The 19742-nt window shown below is 46.7% G+C and overlaps 2 protein-coding genes across 4 annotated transcripts in view; one reads left to right on the top strand and one right to left on the bottom strand.

Annotated features, from left to right (window-relative positions):
* The window catches only part of LOC144120072 (glutathione S-transferase-like), a 41596-nt gene extending 39299 nt beyond the window's left edge, over positions 1–2297 (bottom strand). The window contains exons 1-2 of the mRNA XM_077652538.1: positions 2252–2297; positions 569–713 (exon numbers count right to left, since the gene is read on the bottom strand). Of these exons, the coding sequence (XP_077508664.1) occupies positions 569–713; positions 2252–2297 (191 nt within the window). The remainder of the gene's footprint in view (positions 1–568; positions 714–2251) is intronic.
* Positions 1–19711, top strand: part of LOC144121804 (glutathione S-transferase Mu 4-like) — a 21431-nt gene extending 1720 nt beyond the window's left edge. Inside the window, exons 2-4 of one of the 3 annotated variants that reach the window (XM_077655201.1) lie at positions 881–1025; positions 17010–17310; positions 17981–19711. In XM_077655201.1, the coding sequence (XP_077511327.1) occupies positions 17045–17310; positions 17981–18383 (669 nt within the window). In that variant the 5' untranslated portion in view covers positions 881–1025; positions 17010–17044 and the 3' untranslated portion in view covers positions 18384–19711. Of the gene's footprint in view, positions 1–880; positions 1026–7860; positions 8200–17009; positions 17311–17980 lie in introns of those variants that run through there. The other 2 variants (XM_077655200.1, XM_077655202.1) reach the window with 2 other exon arrangements.
* Positions 19712–19742: the final 31 nt, after the last annotated feature.

Here is a 19742-nt window from a genome sequence, read left to right as displayed (position 1 = left end):
TGGAATAAATAAATAGGATCCAAATATGATAAATACGGACTAAAATTTGAATTGAGAAGGCGGTGTTTAAAAGGAAGCTAAAACTGTTGTTTATTTTTTGCCAGAGACAAAAGGGCGGGAAGTTCTTCCCACCGTGCTTGGCTACGGGTTACACCAGAGTTAGCGATGATGGCCACACCACCACCAGCTTATAACCAATGCGGTTCTTACGAAAAATTGTGTAGTGTTTGAAAAGATTTTTATGTGGATTGTTTAATAAAACTTCCTGAAGGCAGAACACATATGGATGGTGATCCTTCAGTAATATACAGGTATCGTCGTAATTATGCCTTGCACCACGACAGTTCCATTTAAGTAATGAAGTGGCCATAATTTAAATAAATCAAACATAAAAAACGCACGGAATCTATGAGGAGGAACAAGATTCAAACTTTCAAACTAATGTACCGAGTTGTAAGGATTCTCTCACGTTGTACTTACCGGCCAAGTGACAGGTTTTTGTGGCTTTGCTGCCGCAGCCGGCGGAGAGGCGTCGGCCCATCGGTAGATAATATGTCGTTAGGCTTACTGTAACCTCCATATCCTGTACGGAATACGTGGAGGATGCTTCTTGGTCACTAGGGCCGGTACATGGCCTTCGTGTGCCCCCTTGTCGGTGCCACAGCTGCACCAGGCTTCGCTCCTGAAGTCAAAGCCATTGGAGCAGCTGTTGCCTGCATAGTCATGTTGAGGTAGGCGCAATTCAGCGGTTCGGCGCTTAGTGCCTGTCTCGAAAGAGGCCTCAGCCGATTACGGCGAGAGAGGACTTCCTGCAGAGATCGCATGATCTTCCATCGAGATTTTCTGGCCTTTCACCTTTTCCACGGGATTTTGTGAACAGTGTGGGGACCTGGATGTCGACACCACGTCCAGTCCAGCAGCTCGACTTGCATGCCGACCGACACTGAAGGTGGTTGCGGTCCCCGCTTCACCGCGTCAGTGAAAGTGCCCTTCTCTTGGAAGATGACTTTCTTTGTTGCCTCGGGGTAAGTTATGGTTGATTTTGTTTTCGGAGTGATTATTTCTTTCTCTTTTTTTGCACATTGGGCGTGAACTGTAGAGTATGCGCCGTGTTCACCGCTGCAGTTGGCCCAATTAGAGGTGCGGTTTGCATCTCTTTTCTCCGCGTTCATCTCCGCACGTGAAACATCTTGGTTTGCCCCCGCAAGCCAGCGAGCTGTCTTCAAAGCGCTGGAATTTGAAGCACCGCCTCAGCTTCGGCACATAGGGGTGTACTTTGCAGTTCAAGTACGCTGCATGAATTGAGTCTGGCACAGTTGTAGTACTGAATGTCAGGATAACGTGCTTTGACTTTATCCCAGAGTTGTTCCTTGTTATTGTAATTCTACGGGCTGTAATTACTCCTTGCTAGCAGGATCTTCCTCTATCTCTCCGTCTGGGATTTGCAACATATCACTCTCGGATATGACTCCGTTCGAGTAGTGTAGGGTACGGTGGGGTGTCACTTGCACGTCCAGTACACCAATTTTCTTCAAGAATAGGAATTTGCTGCTTTGATCTTTCCTCTCGATTTAAACGAGAAGGTCTCCTGATCGCTGCTTCTCGGGTTTGTAATTTTTTCCACAGAGTTTTTTATTGCCTTTGTAGTGGTGATGGCGGATAGGTTTGCTACCCGTTCTTAAGCCGTTGAATGCACAATGAAAAGCCTTGGAAAGCTTTCCGCTGCTTTTTGAGTTAGCAAGTGGCTTGCATCGGTGCGAACCCTTCTCAAGGGTCGATCGGAGGGAGTTTTTTGTTCCGCATAAATTTATGCTTGGTATTCGGCAGCTGGGCTGGTCGCCAACCATGGAGCCAAATGTGTTAAACACAATAACCATACTCGGCCGCTATAACTATGCGCATGGGGGCCTAGGTAGACCTATACGCACAGGGTTAACCCTCGCTGCCCAGAAAATAAGAAAATAAGGACGGAGTAAGATGACAGGACAGGTGGGAGAAAGGCGATAGGAAAACTAAGAGTGGATATAGGGATAGGAAACGGCAAGCGGCTTTTTTTCGCCGAGCGGGTCAATGCTGGGGTCCCGTCTATGGGAAGCGGGGGCCAAAGTGGAGTGTTGCGTTTGCCTAGGGGCCGTAAAGGTCCAATCACTCGGCGCGTGCTCAGCCACCAGGATTCGCTTTTGCCTGGACACGGCTAAGCCGCGCACAACCGAGACGCGGGTGCTCAGGTCTGCGGTGGAGCACTGCTCACCATCATCCCCCTGTGGAGATGTCTCTGCGGATGCCCGGGAACCCATGGTTGCGCAACTCACCAACATATGCATGGAGCAGACGCCCCTGCTGGCACCCACGGCGCTTCTGCTAACACTTACGCTGTTTTTGCACAACCGGCGAACATGGAGGCAATGATTGACTTCGTAGCTCATCGGCGAGCACTCGGCCGGCGCTTAGCTACTCTTTGAATGCCGTCTTTTTATTGCTTTTTTGGGTCGACATGCTCTTTCCGGGGCGGTGGTGCAGGGGCTGAGAGACATTCTTCGAACTTTGCGCTTGCCGGAACCGCAAGTTCTTCAAGCTTGAGGGGGTAGTTTAAGGCGCCTCCTCCTTCGCTGTAACCGAGTGGTGAAGCCAAAGTTCTTCGTTGTATCTGAGACGAGTTGCCGTTGACCTAATACATATTTTGACGGTAGCACCGCAATCGTTTAAAATAAGAAAGCGTTCGTTATATCTGCGGCCGCTATAAGTGGGCTCGACTGCATACACCTGGCAGCATACCCACCGGATTGTGAGCGAACTGCCCACCGTGGCAAGTGACAGTTCTGTTAATGATTGACCACGAGAGGTTGCTCGGGAAGAACAACCGCAGTCTCACAAGCCATGAGTGGCTCGTGAGACCGTCAGTTTTTCATTAACTTTTACTCGTTACTTGAGCCAAGGCTTAAAAAAGTGGTGCGCCGCAGATGCGTGAGAGCAACGACAAAACAGTGCGGTAGCATTAGAAACCTCATGTGGCCAAAATGTTCCGTCGGTCATGAAACTCGCCCATTGGTTGTTGGGAAGTGACGTCACAAGACCGGATTGTTTCTATTGGATGGAAGGAAGAGACGCCATCAGAACGGAAGTGACGTCACATCCGTTGGAGAGGTATGTACAGCTTCATATGCGATCCCATTGCAGGCACATAACCTCCTCAGACCTGAGAAGAACCGTGCGAGCGAAAATGTTTATTTCACATATGATGTTTTCTATTTTGAACCTCCGAACATGCATCAACTTCAGTTTCAGTTATCGCAATCTACGCTTGGCTGGAAATACATGTCTCGATCCCTAAAGGGACACTTGGGTTTCTACCTGTGTATCTCTTATGTAGTTCAGAATATTCCTATACTCTTCTAGACATCCTCAAACGCTGTGAGAATGCCACGCCACTCGGGTCTTGAAAGAACCAAATGTGTATTGTTCATAATTAAAAAATGAGCTGTATGCCCCGGTTTGTAGATCATGGTAATCATCATCTGAATCTGAACTCGCTTCTCTCCGGAAAACACGTGGCTGTGAAGTTTGAGGGGTTGGTTGTTCACTGTAACTGCCAGCTGAGGCATCAGTGTACTCCTCAGTATCACAGTCGTATGCATCATTATCCGCTTCTTTAGTTTCAGAGTCAGACATATCGGAGTTATCACGCTCACAAATTGACCTCCAGATCTCTTCGGCATTGCTAATAGGCAGGGCTGAAACAAACACCAAACGTGTTTTAATTTCTAAGCTGCCCATTTTGAAAAAAAAATGGCCAGGCTTAGCTTGGTTAAGCCAAGAATGCGTTGCATATCTCGATGGAGTTCCGTGCTGCTCCGTTGACTCGATAGGCTATTGACTCGATCGCCATTGAAACTGCCCGTGTAGCAGCGCTCGATCGCCTTTGAGTCGATGGACTATCGGTTCGAAGGCCCTCGAAATGCCCGTGTGACAGGGGTATAAGACTGTCCCGGCGAAGGAACGCAGCTCTTTTATACGTATGCCGTGACGTCAATCATAGCGCAGCGCCCCTAGCGGGAGGAGCGGGAGTCAGGTGGTGGCTGCGGACGCGCGCGACCGCGCGAGTTGGGGCCCAGCTTTTCCTCCGTGACGTCACGCGCCGGCGCAGCGCCCCTAGTGGGAGGAGTGGGAGTCAGGTGGTGGCTGCGGCCGCGCGCGACCGCGCGAGTTGGGGCCCAGCTTTTCCTCCGGCTGTTGTGATGTCACGTCACGTGGTTTGGTGGCTGCCCGGCCGCGCCCAAGGGCTGAACTGAGTGATTGCAATATGCAACGCATAAAAACATTTCATCACCCGGAAGCAATCAAGAACTGGCTGGACTGGGAACCAATCTCCCCGTGCAGAGACATTTCTTTTAGTGTACCGCAGGTGGCAGAAAACTAAGGTCTTTCACAATGAACTGCACTGAAACGTTCTTTAAGCCATAGCGATTCAAGACAGATCGAATACAGTTCCCATCATAACAGTTTTCAATCGTAACGAGCGTCGTACCTCTCCGTCGCATGTAAAATGTTCTCGTGCTGATTCCCGCCATGTTGTCTTCCTTACGGAACGAGATCTCTGCGCTCTTCAGATGTGGCGCCACAGCGCTTGTCCTCCGAGGGGGACACTAGGTCTATGTTCTACGCAAACTGAGTTTCTCGTCAGGATCTGAGAACCAATGTCCCTATAGAGGTGTCCGTGTGAATTTTTTCTTGCCGGAGCCTGTTCAAAGTATTTCTTAAACTTTGCCTAACTAGATAATTAACCGAGATGAATTGTATGAATTTCTTTACTTTGTAGATGGGTTTAAAACAGCCGTATCAGTGTTGTTTTTGTAGAGACGTACAGTCATGATGCACGGTGTGGTGGAATGCAAACATTTGCAGTAGATGGTACCTCTTTCGTGGCCGTTTTTTCCGTCTTGTGAAAGAAGGTCTTGGAATATTTATATAAAAAAAGACTGCGTTTTCGCCTTACCGCATTTATACCACCCTCGACCGTGTTTTGAATGAATGAAGCGCACGTACCTTCCTTCAGTGCTGACGAAGGACTTTCGAGGTAAGGAGTGGCAGTCATTCACTATTGTCCCCAATAACAGAACCAGTTGCGTGTGGCTATACACATTCCGCGTAAATCTCGTCCCCAGTCTCGTAACAAACAGAGCCGCGTGCCAGTGGTTTTGAGCATCAGTAAACATCCCGCAGCTTCACGGCGATACAAATGAAGTGTAAATATTCTGACGAAGGCAGGACGGAATAAAGACAGCAAATAATTATGAAACGAAGGGGACTAGGTGAGAAATTATTAACCGCAGGAAAGAGCAACCGTGAGACCAGCAATGATATCTTGCCCTTCATCGATGAAAGGGCCCTAAAATGAATCACGTGTCTTTAAAAAAGGGTTTGAACGCCCAGGTAAAGTATGCCGATTTCGACATAGAATTTACGTTATTCATGATATCAACGCGGACCGATTCTTTGCAGACATGCACATTCAATAGTGCATTCCAATTGGCGATCCCGAGCAGCTGTCCGAATCCGCGATGGAGCGGCATTTCCGTCGCGGTCCATATACAATTGATGATCTGAATCCTAATCACCATTTATTCTGCTGGAAATTTTGGGGCTCGAAAGGTTTGTAGTTTCAATAGTAGCCCTGCATTTGATTGCTTATATGTGATCCGCTAATTAAGGTTTTAGACATAGAGGTTCATTTTGAGTACTTGAGAGTGCGTTCAGTGTACAAGAGAGTGTATGGTTGCCCTCAGGACTCTCCTCACTCGCCACATATTTACAAATTGGAGGTTTTCGGAAAAGCCTATCCCTGCCCGACGAAGTGGGCTTTATACTTTCAAAACATTCCTTCGGAGAACGCGCGTGCAAAGTGCCCAACGGATCACAAAACGAGCAGTGTTTCGCGTGCGATGTATAATAATAATAATAATAATAATAATAATAATAATAATAATAATAATAATAATAATAATAATAATAATAATAATAATAATAATAATAATAATAATAATAATAATAATAATAAAAATAATAATGATAATGATAATAATAATTGGTTTTGGGGGAAAGGAAATGGCGCGGTATCTCTCTCATATACCGTTGGACACCTGAACCGCGCCGTAAGGGAAGGGATAAAGGAGGCAGTGAAAGAAGAAAGGAAGTGAGAGGTGCCGTAGTGGAGGGCTCCGGAATAATTTCGACCACCTGGGGATCTTTAACGTGCACTGACATCGCACAGCACACGGGCGCCCTAGCGTTTTTCCTCCATAAAAACGCAGCCGCCAAGGTCGGGTTCGAACCCGGGAACTCCCCGGATCCAATTCGCCTTTCCCGCAATGCTTAGGAAACTATGGGGTCTTCTCGTGCACGACACACATACTGCACCTCGATCTCAGCTACCCCCGGAGAGAGCTCTTTCAGAGCTCCCCTTTTCTACAAACGATATGTCTTCAACAGTCATGACCTTGTAGGCGTGGGAAAAGAGCTTATTTTGGTCGCCTTATGCCTCGCTCCATTCGCCTTTCCTTTCACGATCACCGCAGCCCGCCCACCTGTCGCATCTCCTGGAGCACACTGTGATCAATTCGATTGATCCGTGTCATTCATTCCAAGAGGGAGAGGAACCATTTAATGGAAAGCAGACAGTTCAGCCGGAATTTAAAAATCACTGTCATGCTGCTCTGTGTAGGGAGGTGCATTTGGGATAGAAAGGTGGAAGGAGAGAGGTGCAGAAAAAAAAATAAACGCATTAAAATATAAAAAACAAGTTGTGTAACAAAGTGGCATTGGTTTTGGGCTGAGGTGCATCTAGAAGTAATGTTAGAAGCTGATAAATGATGAAGTGCTGTTCTACTAAGGGCTGTCTGTGTTCACTGCATGAAGAGTGAATAATGGTGAGGTACAAAGATGTTTTGAGTTTGGCAAATAGACCAACGTCGTCTAAACTGGCAAATAAGATATTAAAATAAAAGACAAGGCAATACATTATTTTTCTAAGACAACGCAATCGGCTCCATTTGTGCAGCGGTAAGGTTTCATACTTAGCAGCGCGACAAAAATTAAAGGTGCACTGAAGACTCCTTACGTACGGAAATGCAAAAGCATATTGAGTTCCGTTGCCTCCTCTGTTACTTAGTAATGTAAGTAATCGTTGATGGCAAATATTTATTTAATAAACAATAAATGAATGAAATTGTTGAGTTGAATATGAATTACTGCTTTTATCGATTAATTCATACCAATTATTGATTACTAATTAGTTTCAGTAACTAACAATCAATTAAATGTGTTAGTTCGATTCGGGGGAATTACTAATAATTCACCAATTTCGTGAATTACTCGCTCTATTTAGCGAAGTTAATTAACCTATTTTTTAATTAAACGTTTCATATTAGAATTCGGTCACACTTTCGAACCAATAATTATTAATCATTAAAATCATAATTGCACTTTTACTGGATGATCAACAGATCATGAGGACATGCTCTGTCCACATTTCCTGTCCACAGCCCGTGTGACACATCGCGTCCTCGCCACTCTTGAAGCAAGAAGTGCTTTCGCATTAAAACGAGAAGATCCAAAGACGTAACACAGCACCGGAGCTCAACTATGAACTGTTTTGTTTTCATCACGCAAAATTAAACGAACGATACACAGTCAAGGCAAGGCAATCCAACGGTGCTCTTTCTACGCGCGCTGATATATAACCCGGAAGCACCGACAGCACAGAGAGATAAGCCGTCATCGTGGGAAAGGAGAAGGCAGAGGTCGGCGCAGCGCCCAAGGCTATCGGTGCCGTCGCTTTTTATAGCGCTGAGAAGTACACTGCTCTCGCGGGACCAGTTTCTGAGAAGGCTCCTGCATTCCAGCTAAAGTGTACTGCTGCATCCTTTGACAAGGCCGCTCCGGCGGCTGCGGTCCTCCCACGGAAACAAAAGAGCGGCGCGTTCGGTGCGCTCTCACTCAGAAGCGTCGCAAGCGCAGCAGTGCCGCAGCTCGGCTCGGGGTGGAGCAGTCTGCCTTCGACTCAGACCCGGTCTCCATTCTGCTGTCGACCGGGCCTCTCCCAAGTGTTTGGTCGTCCAAGGCTCTCCTGCGGCGCCATTCTTCTATCCGACACTCATCGCATGGACAGCAGCTACTCAGACTCGAATGTAGATATTGCCTCAGGTGAGGAGGTCTGCGCTTCGTCTCCTTAACCGTATTGACATGGTTATTCTTATGGCTGCTCAGAATTGATGGCAACTCCTTTGCACACGAGGAGTCTCCTGTGAATGGTAACCGGCCACAAGAGGTTGCTCTCATTATAGCTACATATCTTAACCCTAACCTTCGTAGTCCTGATTAGGATAGGATTAGGATTTCATTCATTTATTGATTATTAAATAAATATTTGCCATCAACGATTACTTACATCACTAAGTAACAGAGGAGACAACGGAACTCAAAATGCTTTTGCATTTCCGTACGTAAGGAGACTTCAGTGCACCTTTAATTTTTGTCGCTGGAAAATGAAAAATTCCCGGGCGTGGTGTACCGGATCCCTTGTGCTGAGTGCGAATATGTATACATAGGCGAAAGCGGGAATTTTCGAAGGCGCCTGAAAGAGCACAAGAAAAACGTAGAAAGCCAAAAAGTAGTTGCCAACGCTCTTGCGGAGCATGCCGTATCAGCAAAACATCGTATCTGCTGGAATGAGGCCTCTATTATCGCCAAAGAAAGAAACGGGCTTACACGCCAATATTTTGAGTCGCTGGCGATACAAACGACTAAAAAAACACTTAATCGCAATGACGGCAATCTCCCGCCAGTGTATGCAAGATGCCTCGGACGATTATTGAAACGTATTTAAGAGCCGGGTTTTTTATTTTTAATAAAGCCTTCAGTGAACAAGGCTTCCGTAAGGAAGCCGAAACGTCGTTTATTGACACAAGCCTTTGGTCGGCGATTCATGTATTTATGTTTTCCTAGGATTGTGTTAAGACGATTAACAGTCCGTCAGCGCTTCAGGTGGTTGTGTATGGAGCACACGTGGGAGAAGCGCGAAGCGATCAGAGTTCTCTCCGAGGCCATTCTGCTCATCATGCCACAGTCGAACGGCTTTAGTGTGATCACGGCATATGCCATGCCCAAGAAGGAATTTCGTACTCTGCTCGGACACTGCTGGCACAGGCTGCGGCTGATAGCGTGTACTGAGCGGTGGGAGACGGAAACTTGGTGCAGGAGGCGCCTCTTACGTCGCCGCCTAGTACGTACGGATACTAAGCATTTCGCGCCCAAGCTGAGCAGCATCGGCATGCGTCATTGAAGCACTAGGATTGTTATCGACCTGGCACGTACGTTTATTAGAACAGTCTGCAGCCCTTGCTTTCTCTGCGGTCTCCTTCCTTTCGTGGGACTCTTAGAACCGGTGCATGTATTAACACTTCCATAATGGGGGGTTGAATCTGCAGCTGTTAAGCTAATTTAGCATAGTCGTAATCCTGGTGTAAGGAAGTCTCACTATTGAGATGTACGTCGACTTCTGGAGGCACCTTTGTCGTGATAAGTGAACGTACTTCTAACTGAAAAGACTCTCACAGAAAGTCAGAGGGAAGCTTTAATCTTTGTCCTTCGTAAAGACTAAACAATACGCACTAACTTACGAACATGGCGCCCAGTCACGTTTCTGAAGTATCACTTCAAGCTCATAGGAAGGTGCCCGTTCATGAAAATCACTCAATTTATAGGCAATATTCCTGACATGTAGTAGGCTTTTTGTGTTCAAGGTCGATCCATATGGCCGGAGTGTTTTTCATGAGGTATCTTTTCCTCTTCGCTCGCATTATTAAATTTACTGCATTTTTTACTTCATCAATCATTAGAAGGCATTCGAAGGTGTCAGCCATCGATATCTTTGTCGAGCTCCTAATGATGCTGGTACCAGCCTTGGCTTTCATCTTACAGTCAGAGCGTTGTGCTTGAGAACAACCTTCTCGGAGAGTCCTTGAGGTCTTGCCTTTCAGCCACTTTTGTGAACCGTGGTGCTCCAAAGAGAGTACCTTCCTGCGATAGACGCGCTCGGAATAGAACCACTTCCTCCAGGACTTCTCGTGATGGTAGCGTCAACATGTTCCCACTTGTGCCAGACTCCAAGCCAGTCCCCACTTGTGCAGATACCCTGCGTTCGTCGTCGCGGATGTGACATCTCTCTCCTCTGTCCTGGGCGTCATGGAAGCTCCAGGCAGTTTTAGAATGCTGCCCTGTCACCATTAACATTAACATTATCAGCAACATCGGGCCAACAGTTTGCTCATAGTTAACTTTACCCGGTAGCTAAGACTGATGTAAGGATCACAGGGTATACTTCAACTCCGGCAGTATCCCTGTGGCCAAGTGGACCCAGTCTGAAGTTAGGCTCGTGATCATGGGGCAGTATTACAAGACGCTCTCTGTACGATCATAACTCAACTTACTGCTTTCGGCACCTCATATTCATGGTAGTAACCTGCGCTTCAGCATCATACTTTCGCCAGTACGCAGGAATCTTCAGTTGCAACATTTCTTGCAAAAGGAGTTACGGTGCGTTTGTTCATAGACAAGCGAGACCTCGAAATCTGTTATCTGTGCAGCACAGCCGCAGCCTTGCACGTCAAGTGCATTCAGGGAGCGCTGAAATGTGTTACGACCTTGACTGCCGCCCGTGTCGAGCCGTGTAAACAGCAGAACAAAGGACACATAGGTGGAGCTGCCCGAAGCCGGCAGGGCATCCCCCGCTTGCTGGGGCACAGCTGCCACTCCGGAGACGGGCAGCCAGTGACAGCGACTACCCGAAACTTTCGGGCGTTCTTAGCAATTTTGTTGGTAGCTCACGCGAATGCACAAAACGCCATGTACCTCACCGTGTGTTGCGCGTCCAGCCACAAACCATGGCTTGCGGACACTAGGGCATGTTACCGACTGCAGTATTGACAACATGGCGGAACGCTGCTCGGCCTCTTCGGAACAATTACATGTTGCCGCTGCATTTTTCGACGCGATAGCTCACTAGATGGTGGCGTTCGCTTTTATTTTGCGCACTCTTGTCCCCACGTTCGGTTAAAAGCGACAACTAGTCCTTGTTATTTTTTGGTTGGGGGGGGGGGGGTGGGGGGGGGGGGGAATGTGGCTGTTTTCTAGCAGTTCGGCCTAAATATATTCAGTACGCGGCAGCTTCATAGCAACGTCACCAGACGACGCAGTTCTTGAGATTTTGTAGAGATAGCTACATTACGGTAACATTTCGCGCCATGGTAGCGCTTCCTCCATAGACGCCCATACGTTCAAAACATACGGCCTATGGTGCGGATGCAACGCCCTCTTCGAAGAGTGGAAACAACAGAATTATGACGTCATTTAAAAAAGCCATACGTCATAGCCACGATATTTTTGGCGGGAGAAGTAAATCCTCGGATGGTCTTGAGGTTCAGCGCAACACACGGGATAAAGACAAAGAAAGTAGACAAGGCTTTGTGAGGTGTCAATGACGCTTCTGCGATCCAGAATGCCTCACTTAAATTTGTACTTATACAGATGTTTTTGTACTTATACAGATGTTTTTGTACTTATACAAAGATAAATTTGTACTTATACTATGTGTATCAGGGAGGAAAGTTGAAAAAATAGATCATTTTCTCATCTCTTGCCGGTGGTTAGCAGTTCAGAGAAAGCGGTATTTGGAGGTTCCGCTTTTGAGGTTAGGACTCCCTCTGTCTCTTGCAATTCTTCTTTCGTTCGGTGCGAGCGTAAAAGGGTTTCCGTTAAGCAGTGTCTGCGCATACCTTCATGATTACATAAGTGCAACTGATCGATTACCTTGTTGGCTGTATACAAAATTCTATCTCATGACCAAAAATGCTCGATTCTATTCTTGGTAATACATATTTCTTTAATTCATTTGACTTTTCAAATTTTTATCTTGATTCAGTCCTCTCACGCTTATTTTTCCCCGCGCAAATACCTCATTAGGATTATCTACTGAACATTGGCCAATCCCCCGGCGTGGGTATGTGCCAAACTTACTATGAAGAAGAAGAAGACAAGCGCAGACTGCGGGCGCTATCTTTGGTAGTCCGCGCTCGTTGCGACTTTTTCCTTCGTCTTTGCCTCGCGTGTCGCATTGTAATTCAAGGTGTTACCATACCGACCCGCTCAATTATTTGTCTTTATGCCCGAAAGGAAGAGTTATAGGTAAAACTTGAGAGCCTTTCTTGAGCACCCGAGTTTGCGAGAAATGGATTGTGACAGAATTGTTCCGATTTAGTTTACCCCACATAAAAAGAGACAACAGTGCAAGCTTTTAACCAAATTCAAATTATTACTTTAAAATCACAACACACACAGATCGGAATAATGGCACATCTAGGGGTGTCTGATCGAGCCATGTAAACAAATTTAAACTTTTCGTGAGTACCAAAGGGACAGAAAAATCTATATACAGTTGCAATGTGATGCGATCAGAGGAGCTCTCTGACACTTCCCTAACTAGCAATGCTCAGTTCTTCGTGTGCAGTGCGCTCATTGTCTCAAACCACAGCGTATTTCCGAAGGAAGCAGCGTCATAACCATAGGAGTGGAACTTTGGCTGGTGTGGCAGGAAACAAGCGCGCGCACTTAGACGACGAAAACATTGCACGAGGACAAAAAGTAAGCAACCGCTTGAAATAAACGACGGTTAAAGGCGGGCAGCCGCACGGCAGTCACGATATGACGAGGTATACGGCAGCCAAGGCCTGCGGCAGCGGGCAGCTAGCGGCAAGCAAGCCGCGGAATTGTCAAGGTGGAAGACAGAGAGTCGCTGGCCCCTGCTGTGAGGAAAAGTGAACATGCATGTTATTTCATTAAAGAAAGCGTTGAACTTTCCAACCAAATGCACACAATTAGAACATTTTTCCAGGAGTATATAAAGCTCTCATTTAAATCCTTAAAAATGCAGATGTGCAACCAATTACCTCTCTATTTTTTGTGTTTGACCGCAGAGTTCATTTTGGCGCTACAGTTCCGCCGTTTTACTGATATCACTGGCGCTTGGTTGTAGACCGCGTTGGAGCTCCGCCCTCGCGACCTATGTAAATTGACCTTTGTACGGCTTTTACGCTGCTGTCTTCGAAAAGACGGTGTGGTTCGAGACGAAGAGCGCACAGCACGCGAAGAACTAGTGCTCCGTAGGAAACTGGCCATGTGCAATGTGCGCCGCTGCGCCGCTGGCATCGCATTGCAACGGCACGGCGTTACAGTCGCCTTAGTACTGTGGTACGCTGTTGCCACTGAGTGCACGTACCAGCCAAAAGGTGTCATGACGTCTCTGTCAGAGGTGTCAGATGTTGCTTAAATATGATCGCTTGGTGGTTTGCACGAAAGCGCATCTTCGACAGTGAGTTCTGTTAATATCCTGGCGTCTGCAGTGGACCTGAATGATTGTGTTTTGTCTCGACTGTACTGAGTGAAACTTTGCATGAGAATTATTTGTGTTCGTACTGAAGAAATGCTATGATTAGCGTGGACTTGGTAGTGATTTGGTGTATGCATAGACCCTCATTGCCTGAGCCGCTTTTGGACAAACCATATAAAACCTAAACCAAAATATCTTATCCCTCTAAATGTCAGGCACTGCTTTCACAAAGAAATCTGTAGCCCTTCCCTTCCAAATACGAAGCTAATGGTGCCTGGAACGTTTGCGCTACTTATATGTTGCTGAATACTAAAGCCTGCGTCTGAAGAGAGTTTTGTGCACGTTGAGTTCTGTATACGCTGTGACAACGTGGTACTGCCTTCTCATTATTACAAATTAGAGGAGAGAGTGCTGCACATCACACGTGATGGTCTTTGCAAAACGCGCTTTGCCAAATGTCGCATGCCCACATGCGAATGGTATATGTGCATTAGAAAGAGAGCAGTCTTTAGTGAGGTCAGTTTATTAAAAGCTTCGTGGATAATCTCCTACAGAGCAAGTGCTTTCTTGAAAATTTCCTCTGGCTGCGAGCTCACTATTCGTATTTGTTTATTCTCCCAAGCCTTCCCTTGCTTTCTTATTCTGTGCGCAACTGATTTTGTTTCATTTGGTTGGCATAGCCTTTAATTGTATTGGTGAAATTGTATGTCCTCCTTGTGTTCTAAAAGGCAGCCCTGATTCCACCGGGAATTTGCAGCGTAATTTACAGCACTCTCATGCCATTTATGCATAGCACACAACTAGTTTTTTTCTCTTTTGCGCTTGTCTCGTGGGTTAGTTCAGCATCCTCTTGTGCCAGTATTCCGTATCGTGTGTGTTGTTTTGAACTGATTTATTTTCACTTTGGTTGAAAAACAAGACGCTATAACTATAGCAGCACCTCTGGGCATAAAGACAAATAGTTTGGCCTGTTTACATGTTAACACCTTGAGCTTCAGCGCGACGCAGGAGGCAGAGGCGAAGAGGACACAACGAGCGCGGAATATTAAAAATAGCGTCCGTAGTCTGCGCTCCTCCTGTCTTCTTGCTTCGTCTTTCTCGCGTTTAGCGCTAAACCTCGAGACGTTCGAAGATTTATTTATCCCGGCAAAAAGAAACATCCCATGACCAGAGATTGCGCTTGTTGTTTTTCATTATGCCGCCATTAATTAGTTGTTCGCACACATCGAAGAGGGCGGTGGCTCCGCACCGTAAGCCGCCATGTTTTGAGCCTATGAGCTTCTGTGCAAGCTACGCTGTAACTCTGCATCTTCCTTTTCATCCGTGGCGAGTAACACCGAAACGGCTGCAGCGGGTGCACGCTGATGCGGCCTAGCCGGAACGTCTCACACTTTATTGGCGTTATTGGCTCGGCGCGTATGCAGGTGATATCACAGCTTCCAAAGAACGGTGTTTCTGACGTCATTGCTGGGCGCACCGCTCCAAGAAACATTTGACCGAAAGCAGTGTCTTCCGCTGTTCTGCGGAAAACCCGAAGTTGTTTAGATCGATCTAAAAAAGCCAGCGTTCAATGGAGTGCATAACTGAGCCGTCGAAATTTTAAAGCAGTACCCCTTTAGGCTCCGAAACACAACGAGCTATCGGACTTTCGGCGTAGCTCTTGGTTAAGTTCAGAAGAACGCTATAGTTGCTACAGCACGACAGCCGACCAGGTAATGTTGTGCTTCGGGCTTGCTGCCGTGCAGTCGTGGAAAGAAGTTCAGCAAGCGGAAGTGCGCAACCTTTCTGGACGTACTCCCAGAAACTCGATACTTAACGGGAACCAGATTACCTGTTGGTGTCGAACCACTCATCTGCGATAAGGAAAATAAATCACGATCCCTCCTTTCAGCATCACTGGATGCCCTATCAACTACAACAAGCCTGATGAACCATGTGGAATGTTCATCATGTAGAAATGTCTCGAAATAAAAGTACGTTCGCGTACTCTAGCCAGACACGATTAGGCAGAACCGATTTTTCTCGGAGATATTTTAGGCTGCACATCTTGCTTGTAATTAGCTATGCATATCTCACGTACATCACGCAGAAGGGTAGGGATGGGTGAAGACAAGAAAGTTTAGGTAACCTGTCTGCGCTGAATGAGTTCGTGCTGAATGACTTCGTGCTGAATGACTTCGTGTTGCCAATCATCCCGGTTACAGCCTGTATTACAGCATCTAGATTTCGCCGACGTGCGTTTTTAACCACGCAAGACACAACACTTTTAACATCGGCTGATTATGAGCACCCTAAATATTATTGGAACAGGAAAATTTGTTGCTCTCGGCAGCTTGAAGTATCACTGACGAGGCTGCGCTGCCGCATCCCCCCTCTAAATTTCTATTTACACAAGTCGGGTTTTTCGCTCTCTCCCCTTTGTGCATTTTGCCGTGAGCCTGATTCTATAGAACATTTTTGGCTGTATTGTCGCCGATTCAACTCTCTGAGAAAAAGGTTGCTGGAGGAGCCCTTGCAGCATCTTGGCCTTAGTTTGAGCAGCCCGCTCTTGCTATCATTTGGCGCCACCACATTTGGGTTCAGCCACTGATCTGTTTGTACCGCTGTTCTAAATTTCCTGATAGCAAGGTAGTCGGTGAGATTCTAAGTGTTCCAAAATTTTCTTTTCTGTAAATTATTAAATTTTGACTTAAGCATTATTATTTAATCCCTCTCTTTATTATTCTTACAATTATGAAATCAAAACTCTCATCCCTTTTCTGTCCATGAGGAAGAATTCACCAGTGTTGCGCTCCCACGTGCTTTTCCTTTTTATTAACTGCGTTCAGGAGAACAGCCACCCGATTCTTGGCCGATCCTCCAGTGTGGTTATGTGCCATCTTTTGATAGGGTAACAACAACAACAACAACGACTTCATGCTCGGCATTCAGTTTTGTTTTCCAAACTCTTTTTGCCGTTACGTTTATTCCGGTGGCACTTGACGAATAAAAAGTTTGCCCCCATCCTTTCATTCGTTTCTTTTTCGCCTGAAACCCCTCTTCGTTAACATGTTCCCGCTGAACGCAGACGGCTTCTCTTTAGAAACAACGAATATTCAATCCTGGAAGCAAGGATCTTCGGTAAAGGTGTGGAAAGGGTGGTCAGCCGATGAGTGTAGAACGGTGCCGTAGTCATTTCTCCGAGTGTTAGCCCCGTATTTGCCAGTATGTGCCGAACTAACTTGGTATCGTGCTCAGTACAACCAGTGTCGACAAGTGGATGCGCCGAGATGTACTACATGAAATGTGCCGACACATTGACGCAAACACTAAACTTCCGACGCGCGGCTGATTGGGTACATTTTCAGCCCCACCAAGGTCCCGATTTTTACTGAAGTGAGCACCAGTCACATATCCCGTTTATGCCAGCAGGCACACTGTCGCAATAAAAAAAATATCCTATGATGTGTGTGATACTGGCCCGATATAGATGCTAGTATTTGATGACCTTTCATGCCAGTTCACCGCAGTGATCACTCCGTGGATGGTGCCGCGGGCGCGCGTAGTGATGCGAGCTCTGTTCTGGCCGCAGGTTAGACGACCCGTGATTGAAGTACGTCAGAAGGCATGGCTCCTGTCCTGGGCTACTGGGACGTGCGCGGTTTTGCACAGTACATCCGCAACCTGCTCGTCTACAAGGGCGTGCAGTTCGAGGACAAGCGCTACGAGCACGGTCTACCACCGGACTACGGACGGGATCAGTGGCTCAGGGATAAGTTTGCTCTGGGCCTCAAGTTTCCTAACCTGCCTTACTATATCGACAGTGACGTCAAGATCACCCAGAGCGTGGCCATCCTTCGCCACCTGGGCAGGAAGTATGGGCTGACTGCCAGGTAAGAGGAGGCTGTTTTCATCCACCACTTCGTACCGCTTTAGCCGCCTCATTTGGAACCTCTGTTTGAAGGATTGAAGGTTTATGGGTATTATTTTGTATTGCAGATACAGGGGTGTGATGATGCGTCATATGACACGTTGGTTATTACACGAAGTATTCTTTTCTGTAAAATTAGAAGCTTTTGGATGTTGGATGCTGCAGTTTTACACCAGCAAAGGAAGCAATATAAGAAATGGAAGTATAAGAAGAAAAGAAAGCATATTAAAAATTCTGCTTTGCTTTAGTCGGCAAAATGCAGTTATTCCGCGAAATTATTCCGATCGGTCTGGAAATGGGTATGCAGAATTTGTTGACGTGGGCGTCCGAGGACAACCCTCATCCATCACAGTACCAACCTTCCTGCCACCTGAAAAGCGATGTGCTGATTGGTGGCAAGAAGCACATACGCTCACTAACCAAAATATAGACTGTTGTCGTCTTGTGTCTCCTTGCTACTCTTCGTGCCAGCACTTTCTTCACAAGTATTGCCCGTAAGGCTGGTGCCACTCTCCAAGCTTCTTCACGGGCTAGGACACTTTCATTTTTCACCCATTTATTCTTCTTGGCATAGCATTTGTCTAAGGTTGTTGGTCTGTTTATACGCCTACTTCTTCACATCTTCGGCCCAGGAACGATGAAGAGGCCACGGAACTGGACGTACTCGAGAAGCAGGCGCAGGATCTGTGCCTCATCCTCGCCTACGAGGCAAAGACCCAGCCGCGCTACCGCGAGGGGCTCAAGTCGTACGCCGAAAACGTTAAGGACATGCTCGAGCCCTGGGAGAGACACCTGGCCGGTCGGAGGTGGGCTCTGGGAGATCGGCTCACGTACGTCGACTTCCTCCTCTACGAAGGGCTCGACTGGCACCGCGAGTTCAAGACGGAGGCCATGGAGCTGTTCCCGGCGATCGGCGACTACCTGGAGAGGTTCGAGGTTCTGCCGAACGTGAGGGAGTACTTCGCCTCGGACAAATACAAAAGGTGGCCCATCATGGGACCACTTAGGGCCTGGGGATATCACAAGGCAAACTGATATTCATTGCGCGTAACGAAACTAGGCTTCACAACGTAACGATTATTTTGATTCTATTCCATCATCATCGTCCGCGGCTTTGACTGGTAGGTCTCGGCGATAACGTGGACGTGGCATCTGGTAATAGAGAGTGAGAGTGAATAAACTATCAGAATTGAATTAGAATCTCTATATTAACCCGGCTCTTTGCTTGTGAAGTCGCGGAACGAGTGGCCGACGCAAGCTAATAGCTGCCTATGAAGTCGTGAAGTTTGGCAGTTTTGTGTAGTAAGTTTTGTTCATGTTAACTTCACAGAAGTGCCAATGTTCGCCAATTTTTTCTCCACGTTCACTTGAGAGGAGTGCCAGTGCTCGCTGTGGAGTGAGGAATACGGTGTCAGGACAGAAACTATGAATTGAGCTTGCTGCTAAAAAGCTGGTGGAATTGTTAACCTTAGAAAGCTCCTATTAGTAATTTTTTTCTGTGCAAACGGCAAGAAACGCACAGCAAAGCAGATTTACTCAAGAAGCTACACTAGAATCCATGCAAAGAATTATGAATGCAGAACGTGCTTTGAAAACAATGACATTTCTTTTTATTGATTTCAAAGAAAAAAACGCATTGCGTCGTCCATTAAAAAGTATACCAGAAACATATATTAGTGTGGGCAAAGAAAAAGAAAAATAATGTTGCCCAGCCCGCACCGAAACAGCGAGAAAGACTTTTTCAGGAACGTTGTAGCAGAGACACTACGCAACCTCTCGAGGCACAGTCATTACGCACCCCACGCCGACACGCTTTCTCGCGCGACGTCACAAGTGACTTCTACAAGGCACTAGCAAACGCTGCAAGAAAGAAATATCAGCCGCTTTTCGTAATTCCGTCTTTGACGTCATTCATTCATGCTGCGAGATACCAGTACCGATTCATTGCATTTTGGGTGATAATGTAAGCCGTTGAGGGCTGGGCACAGCTGGGCTATACATCTGATATATCTGGTTTGCACTTCATAAGCTGCATTTTAATACACCAGTAACGTGTAACTGCTTCTGTTCTGGGAACCCTTTCAGTTTTCAGCACAGTATTCATGACAATATTTAAAATTAGGAGCTCGTACGAACGAAAATGTGGAGAAGCGAGGCTGTGACAAAACACCCGCATGAATTTGAAGCACTTCAAAGAAAGACCTCATCTAACAAACCCGAACGACGCCGTTTTGCGGTGTAATGGCGCGGTAATGAATGCTACTTTTGATAAGGTTGTTACGGAAATTTGGGCGAAGCTTTCTCTTTGTGGCTTGCACTGACGCCACCAGAGCAGCATTTTTGATGAAAATAAAAAGAAAGACACTGCCTACTGAGCCTGCTTATCTGTGTCGA

Source organism: Amblyomma americanum, chromosome 2 (genome assembly GCF_052857255.1).
Source record: "Amblyomma americanum isolate KBUSLIRL-KWMA chromosome 2, ASM5285725v1, whole genome shotgun sequence".
Lineage (NCBI taxonomy): Eukaryota > Metazoa > Arthropoda > Arachnida > Ixodida > Ixodidae > Amblyomma > Amblyomma americanum.
Note: the sequence above shows the minus strand (reverse complement) of the source record. Positions and strands in the feature narration are given on the sequence as shown.